This window comes from Rhinopithecus bieti, unplaced genomic scaffold (genome assembly GCF_001698545.2).
Source record: "Rhinopithecus bieti isolate Rb0 unplaced genomic scaffold, ASM169854v2 scaffold_2272, whole genome shotgun sequence".
Lineage (NCBI taxonomy): Eukaryota > Metazoa > Chordata > Mammalia > Primates > Cercopithecidae > Rhinopithecus > Rhinopithecus bieti.
In genome coordinates this window covers 935,602-944,901 of record NW_016804163.1, presented here as the reverse complement: position 1 = coordinate 944,901, position 9,300 = coordinate 935,602, and the positions used below count along the sequence as shown (strand labels likewise).

General features: G+C 34.0%; 1 protein-coding gene across 1 annotated transcript in view; it reads left to right on the top strand.

Annotated features, from left to right (window-relative positions):
• Nucleotides 1-9,300, top strand: part of DOK6 (docking protein 6) — a 441,245-nt gene that overhangs the window by 191,166 nt on the left and 240,779 nt on the right. Inside the window, exon 3 of the mRNA XM_017867055.1 lies at nt 4,971-5,085. Coding sequence (XP_017722544.1) covers nt 4,971-5,085 — 115 coding nt within the window. The remainder of the gene's footprint in view (nt 1-4,970; nt 5,086-9,300) is intronic.

Sequence of the window (9,300 nt, the reverse complement as noted above, 5' to 3'; positions counted from 1 at the left end):
CCTCGTGATCCACCCGCCTCGGCCTCCCAAAGTGCTGGGATTACAGGCTTGAACCACCGCGCCCGGCCCACATTTTAATTTTTTAAGATAATTTTAAATGAGATAATTACAAGTAGGGAGAAAACAAATATAAATAACAGATGCATTAATTTCTAACCTAAAGCCTTTCCTCTCATAACTGATACAAAACAAAAGAAAACCTACTTTCACCCCTCCTATTCTACATAGCAGTAGAAGTCCTAGCCAGAGCAAACAGGAAAAAAAAAAAAAAAAGAAAAAAGAAAAGCAAAGAAATAAAAGGCATCCCGATTGGAAAAGAAGAAGTCAAATTGTCCCTCTTTGCAGATGAGATGATCTTATATTCTGAAAAATGTATATTTTGGCCTCACACAGTGGATCACACCTGCAATCCTAGCACTTTGGGAGGTCGAGGCAGGAGGATCACTTGGTGCCAGGAGTTCAAGAATAATATAGTAATATAGTGATACTCTGTCTCTTACATGTTAAAAAAAAAAAATAGAAAAGAAAACCTAAAGACTCTACCAAAGTGGATTTAGATTTGATAAATTCAGTAAAGTTGCAGGGTACAAAATCAACATAGAAAAAGAAGTGGCATTTCTACACACCAATAATGAACCATTAAAAAAGAGATCAAGAAGGCGATCTCATTTACAATATCTCAAAAAATAAAATAAAATAGAAACAAATTTAACCACAGAGGTGAAAGACCTCTACAAGGAAAACAGCAAAACACTAATGAAAGAATTGAACAAATGCAAAGCCACACCATGTTAACGGATTGGAAAACTTAATTGTTAAAATGACCATACTACCCAGAGCAATCTACAGGTTCAGTGCAATCCCTATCAAATTACCAATGTCATTTTTCACAGAATTAGAAAAACAATTGTGCAGCTAATCTAAGCACAACAGTTTTGGCATCCGTTGAGTGGAAAATTTGTTCAACTTTAATTTTTCTGTCAGACTTGTATAAGCTGAACCAATTGAGATGTCTGTGGTTTTGGCTATTGTTCTGCCATTAATTGTTGGTCTTTCTTAATTAAGGCAAGAACAAGATGATTTTTTTCCCTCAAAAATTGATGTGATCTGCTACTGAGGGCTTCATCTTCAACATCATCTTGTCTCTTCTTCAGTTGACTTATTTATTTGTAAGCTGCTGATTTCTTTGGACATTGTTTCCCATAAACTTTTTGTGAAGCATCAATAATTTCATCATTCTTCCACCCAAGCTTTGCCCTAAGTGTGATGTTTGTCTTTGCTTCAATTTTAGCAGAATTCATGTTGCTCTGATAGGAGTCCTTTTCAAACTGATGTCTTAGCCTTCTTAGTGCCTCAAACTAGAGTCTACTTAGATATGTTATAACAAGAGTTGATGAGTTTATGTGAATTTATGAGTTATAAGATTATTAATTTATTTTGGTGCAAAAAAATTTTAATCCATACATTTTTTTTCATAATATGCATTTTCTATGAACCTTTTGAAGATTCTGTTTCTCCAGAGACCCCTAACTAAGACACAAGGCTTAGTGATTTTTGCCCTAGAAGAATAAAGCTGAACATAAGACAGAGTTCTCAGTCTCTTTCCAAAAACACCTGACTTCATTTTCAACAGGGTGTGGAAAAGTTTAAGCATATGGACACTATACAAAAGCACAGAGGTTGTGATAAAAAGCAATTGGGAGAAAATGATAGGTATATGAGAGATATAAGCTAAACTGTAGGTCAGCAAGTTTGCTGGACAGGACCTGGAACATAGACAGCTGGGAGGAGCCCATCTGGATTTAGCACCAATGTCAAACAATGACCTCAGGAACTATCACTTTAAAAGATCTCAAATTGGATTGGCCCAATATGTGAAGTGATATATGCCCACAGGATATTTTTTTAAAAAATAAAGACATCGGCCTGCAAGTAGTGGAACTAAATAATTGGGTGTGGTCATGGAAAGAAAGAGTGAAAGAGAGTCCTGATTAAACCACTGTCATTCCACATCCAGAAGCTCAATTAACTCAAAGTAGGATAAATGCAAAGTGATATACCATCAGGCATGTCATAGTAAAAATACTGAAAGACAAAGACTAATGGAGTATCTTGAAAGCAGCAAAAGAAAAACTGCTCTTCACTTACAAAGGAACCTCAATAAGATTAACATCTGACTTCTCACTAAAAACACTGTAGACTGGAAGGCAGTGGAAAGTATATTCAAAGTGCTTAAAGGGAAAAAAGAAAAAAGAAAAAAACCACATCCACAAAGAATCTTGTATTCTTCAAAAAATAAGATGAAATAAAGGTATCGTGAGACAGACTAAAACTCACAGATGTGCCTTACAAGAAATACTAAGTGATCCCAGCCCAACCATACCAAAAAACAGTATCAGTAAGGTAATTATAAAAGAAAATATAAATGCATATTTTTTCCCTCCAAACTGACTTAAAAGGCAATTACATAAAACAATATGTATATAATGTACTTTTAGGCCTATAACATAGATTTCTAGTATATTTACCAATAGCAACACAAAGGAGGTGGTGGGAGCAAAGCTGTATTGGACTACGGAAATGACTTCAGATAGTAACTCAAGTCAATAGGAACAAAAGAAAAGATCCAGAAATGATAAAGAAAATGTTAATGTAAAAAAGCAATAAATATACACTTGGTCTCCTTTCTTCTCTCAGCTTCTTTAAAAGATAAAAATTATATAAATTAATTAAAATTATAAATATGTTGGGTTTGTAACATTTATATTAATAGATGTAATATGTATAAAAATAATATCGCAATAAGGGAAAAAGCTATGTAGATATGAGATTTCTATATTTCACTGGCACAAAATTAATATCAATCTAAAGCTAATTCTGATACGTTAAAATATTTATGGTAAACCCTAAAACAATCTCTAAGGCATATAGTTGATTTTCATAATTCATTGTAGTTATGGTCTATAAAACCTCTGCAAACATTGAGTTGCAAACCATGAATGAATTAATGACCTCTAATCACAACACTTTTGTTAACTAATCATTATATTACCTTGTTTTATTGTTGCTCTTTAAAGATATCTGATTACTAACAATGAACTTAGGGCAAACAGCACTGTAACTCATGCTGAATAAAGCTTATCTAACACATATGTTTTCTCCATAAGGGGTATCACCCTCCATAAAGGGTATCCTCTTTAACTTAGGAACACTAGACAGCTAGCACTGCACTTGGGGAGCCATTTTTAAAAGGGAAGCCAACAAGAAAAATCACAAAAATGCAAAAGCCACAGCTCTAAGCAGAGCATGAAAATGACATGTGTCTACAGTATGACCACGAACACATTAAGACACAGCATCACCTGCTCAACCTCAGCTGGAAGCGTGCACATCTGGAGACTCAAAGTTTTCACCTCTCTGCACATGCACATGTCTACAAATGACCACAGATGTGCCATGCATATTTATTTTGGGGTTGTAAATACATTTTTGCAGTAGGTGAATTCACAAATATAGAAACCACAAATAAAGATGATCAACTGTAACTTTAAAAAATACCTGGTAACTTGGGTGATTTTCCTCGACAAGTGACTTTCAGCCACTCTCTGCAGTCTCCATTCCAACATATCTACTTGCTCATTTCCATCCACATTATAGATTCCTTGCCTGTGATTTTTAGTTTTTTCGTGTGGTTTTTATTGGGGATCTTAGTCTAGTTTACATAGTGTCATGTTAAATAGAGGTATAAATGCTTGCTAAGTACTAAGCACATTTAATGTTAGAGATAATAAAATATTTTCTTAGAAAAATAGATCCTAAGGAATATTAAATATTGATATTTGTATTATATATTAGAATATTATATAACTATAATATGCAAATGTGTATAAAAAATGCATGTGTTTAATTATTGTGTTTATAAAACATTAATCAGCAAAATAGCCTTGAAAAGCTAGTTATATCCTGTGACAATTCTACATTTGGAGAAGAGAAATTAAAGCATAGTCAAAAGGTAATGAATTTATTATATAATATAATGATAGATATAATATCATAGGTTATCATAAAAGAGGATATTAATTTGCTGTTTACCATGCTAGTTAATCCTGTCTTCTTTCTGTTAACAGTATGGATCTAGAAATAAGAAATCTTATAAATGAGAAGAAAAAAATTCAGCACCTTGAAAAGTAGATTTTTAAAAATTAACTCATTGAATATTATTGCAATGTTGTGTTTGCAGAGTTGTTGAGGACATATACATTTGTTTCTGTTGACTGTTGAGAAAATTAAAGATGCACAAGTTGTAGCAGAACTTGTACCAATAAGGAGTCAACATCCAAAATACATAAGGCTAGTAGATATTTATTAATTGCCCAATAAATAAAGAGTTGTTAACCTGGGTGCATCAATCTTATATGGGCTTTGGTGGGAGAAGTGGTATATGGGTCTGTGAACACTATGAGCATTTTTCTGGAGAGCAAGTCTGTTGCTCTAAAATATAACTTTTGGAGCAATGCACTTGCTTTCCAGTCACTTTGTTGACAGACATGTGTCAGTTACCTCAGGACCATAAGCCTACAGGAAATTTGCATGATAGGTGAGAATTAAGAGAGGGGAGATATTAAATACAACCAATATTCTGCAGATATTTAATGAGAATCCTCTGTATACCACAACTGCTATTATTTGCCAGGTATATACTTTTAATAAAAGCGCAAAGTCCATAGAACCCTTCTACATAATATGTAGATCATTTCAAAATGCAGCAAACAATATAGTCTGTGACCAAAGTTAAGGGCATAATAGAAGACATTTTGTTTTGTTTTACTGTTTTTGGCTAAAGTCAATTTAAAATGATTACAAATATTCAATGGAAATCCATGTAAGACTGTGATAACTTATTTTGTTTCAGCACTCCAACATATAGCATACATACTGTATACTAAGTTAAAAATATTTTTTCTTTCAAGGTAACTGAACTGCACAATATCAAAAATATAACCAGACTGCCCCGAGAGACAAAGAAGCATGCGGTGGCAATTATCTTTCACGATGAAACGTCGAAGACATTTGCCTGTGAGTCAGGTAAGCTATTACTGGCCATCTACCCCTTGAGGAAATTGAGCTGCTTATGAGACAGTGGCCCAGGTGGATTAAGAAACACTATTGAACAGGATGGCCTACTGTAATGAGAATGTGCTGTAGAAGACTTCATTCAGAAGCTCAACATGTTGATATCCACCGATGTTTTGGTGCCTGTTGTTACATGTCTGTGTCTGGATTTGGCTCCCAGGTGGTCTGCCTGTTGGGGTTTCCATTCAAGTTTTGAGAATTAAGTAAACAATACCTGGCAGGTATTGTTCGGGTATATGACCAATATTCTGGTTGTTGCCCAGTGTGTCTCTAGGCATTTGATAGGGCAGGAATCGGGGTGCTTTGCAAAAGCATGGCAGAGCAAAGCCCCAGTCCCCAGACAGCACAAAACAGAACTTTGAGCTATTTGTTGCTTTCATGGATTGTCAGTACTGCAAGTAAATACATTTCAGATTGAATTTTAGCATCTTGGTTCATAAAGCACTCTGACATTATTGAGACACAAGGCAGTTTATAGTTTGAACTTGCAGTATTTTTCATATTGGAATCCCTATGGTGTGTTATATATTAGTTGGCTTATCACTTTTTAAAGATTTTGCTCAATGCAGTGGTGCATTTGTTTTATAATGGATGTTAGCAGAAAGTACCAAGGGTTTGCAAGATGTGAACTTAAACTAATGATTAGGTCTTTAGGGGAAATTTTGTTCAGTATTTTTAAAAAGTAAAATGGTCCCTCTAGTTTTGTATACTTTGTTTATGGATGTCGTTAATACCAGGTTATTTTATTCTAAAACTGATAATGTCCCTTTGCCTAACTGAAATTGCTCACACCTCTCACCGACCTTATCTTAGTATGGCTAAACTGAACTGGAATTTATCTCAGTGTTCCTCTTTTCTTGCATGCCTTTATCCATCTGTCCTGACATATTTCTCTTCACTTGCAATGTGACCTCATTTCATCATTTAAAATCGACATTTTGGAGTTGCACAGAAGCCTGTTAATTGATATAAATTCCCATTTTGTAATACACCCTGTCCCAGCCTTGCTGGTAATAATATAATATCATCCAATGATTTTTCTGCCTTCCTGTCCACTGTCTTAAAACTGGTAAACCACTTTGTTTTCTTCTGGGCTCTTAGTCTCTCATATTAAAACTGGTATTTAAAATAACTAAAAGGTAATGTTTAATATTTAAATTTCTAATTTTCCCATTTACATTTTCAAATTGTAGTGAGCAATATTGTGAATGTATAGGAAATACTGGAGCCTATTGATTTGTTAAAGAATGATATTTGGTTATATTTCTTTATGTGAAAATCTTATTTATGTTGTGTTTGGAAAGATATTGACCTAAAATTCATGTTCAGTTAATAACTTAATCATTCAATATATTGCTCCTTTCCCTCTGATTACAATCTTGAATCCCATATTACAGTAGAAAATCATTTATTGCAATTTTATGTATTTATACAGATGGCTTTTCTGATTTACATCATTATAATCTACTCTCCATTTAACTTTCTATTGGTTTTAAAATAAACTAGGCTTGAGAATATTATAAAGCATACAGGATTATGCCTTTTCAAATTTCTATATTCTTGGAAGTTAGAGTAAATATATATTCCTAAAATTTTGTCTAAATATCTTTGCTTCTCCATGACTCTTTTCTATCTCATTTATCCTGGCATCACCTGAATGTCCTTGCCCTCATAGATCACAGAATATATACCAATGGCCCAATTGAAAGCAAAGCTCTGGTTTACATCCTGATACTTAAGAGCATTTTAATAGAAAAGGTGTATTATTTTAATAGAAAAGGTGTATTATTTGAATAGTACATCTGAGTTCTGTGTCCCATCATCTCAAGTTCTTAGTTTATAAATGTCAGTCTGTATAACATACTGATATTATTCAGTCAGAAACTCATATAATTGAAATTCAGCTGTACTTGTGTTTATATATACTATCTGGAAATTTTGAAGTATGATTTGTTGAACTTTGTTGGCCTATGCACAACAGAAGACCAGGGTGTTCCAGACAGTAAGTGTGATAATAGAGCAGTGCCCTACTCCTGACCAGGTGCTACAGTCAGAGCCCCTCATCATTACATAAGGCTCTGTGCAAACAAAACATTCTCCCTACTGGGTTGCCTTAACAAAAGCATTTAAATTTTTATTTAAAGGCCATAAAGATTTAGAATTTTAAAATAAAACTCCCAAGTACATCCAGCATCCAGATCTTTCTTGGTTTTTAGTAACAGAAACCAGTGTTTCTTGGCGAAATGGTAGATTCTAGAACTGGTGCATGAAATACACAAGATGAGCCCAGAGCATCTTGTAGCATCTTGTAGTGCCAGAAAGGAAGGAAGCACAGCAAAAATGCTGCTGTATGTCTGAGGGACACAGGAGTTCCCAATGGCCGAAGATGGAACAATTTGAGTGATAAAATAAAGTAGCAAAGGATTATAACCCAAATTATAAATGAACATTTATGAGTCCATGCTTTAGCAATGATTGATGAATAAATACATAAGAGTACAGAAAAATATCCCATGCAGAAAATTACAAATAATTTATGTAGATGCTGTATCCACAGGAGGTGGAGCATGGCTCCCTGTGCTTTAAGTGGGGGATGTTCATAGTGACTTCGTCTCTAGGAGAATAGGATAGAAAAGGACAGGAGAAAACAACTTTATGGTGGAGAAAACTGACAGACACTGCCTCATCCAGGTGACCAAAGTGAAGATCAATAATGATAAATCATGTTGATAGAATCTACCCTTGATATGATGTGATCAAAAATAGCACTTTACCTCTGTGGTCTTCATCCTAACAACCTATAAACCCATGAGAATAACATCAGACACATCCTGATGAAGGAATGGGTATTTGTATTCCACAAATTTTGTATTTGTATTCCACAAAATTTGTATTCCACAGGTATTGTATTCCGCAAATACCTGCCCAGGATGGATCAAAACTTTCAAGGTCATTACAAACAAGGAAAGCCTGGAAAACTGTCCCAACCAAGAGGGAGCTAAGAAGGCATGATGAATAAATGTAATATGATATCTTGATGAGATCTTGAAACCAAAAAAGGACACTAAGTAAAATCTAAGGAAAATTTAATAAATTTTGGTGATTAGTTAGTAAAACTTTATCAATACGAATTCATTAATTTTAACAAATGTACCATACTAATATAAGATGTTACTAATAGGAGAAGATAGGTATAGGCTATATAGGAACTCAGTATTACTTTTGCAATATTCTTTAAAACTATACCAAAATGAGATGTTTTTTGTTTAAAATAATGTGGAAGTCAATAAAATATATCAATGAACTAGAGTAGATTCAAGTATAATAGAAATCTGTGCATTATCAAGGATATATTAAAATTAGTAAAGAAAATTATATCTTACAATAACTGCTGTTTGAAAAACTAAACTCTTACACCATCCTATTAGAGAATGCTTTCAGAATGATGAAGTGATATTCATTATTTCTTAACAACGGAAATGACAATACTAAAATCATTGCCACTGTTCAGTGGCTTGAGAGGAAATGTTAGATGTTTACCTAGTGTCATGAACAATAATGAAGAACCAGACTTAAAGTTGTATTGTGAGGGTCCCATCTTTCAATATAGGTGATTCAGCAGAAGGCTGAGCCTACCATATGTTCTTTTAGTGAACTGAGCACTCCCTTCAGGGTCATTTTAGAATACTGTTTTATTACTAACTTTGAAATAATTATCGAGGCCCTACTTGGTTTTCTCTGAAATGCTACTGTGTGAGCTTACCACACATCTGTAGGACAAATGGAAAGGTTACAAGATGGCTTACCTTTGATACTGATTTCATAGTGCAAAAACCTACCCCTGAGGCCCTAACCCTACAATTCTGCCATCCTGCCTTACAGAGTGCCCTGTGGACATTTGGTACCAGTCTATACATCATGTAAAACCTATACCAGAATCTGCTCATCACAGCTATTGCTACCATGTTAGTCTCTTCCATAGATTTCTAGATACCCTGAAATATAGACATCTGTAGAAAGCTTTACTCGGTTCCTGTTGAGTCAAAACGTTGAAATTAAAATGCATGTATTTGTGAAGCCTAACTTTAGGGGAACTATTTTGAATATTTAGTTATTATACAATTTATTCTCAGTGAAAAACATTTACAAAGAAATAGGATCATAATT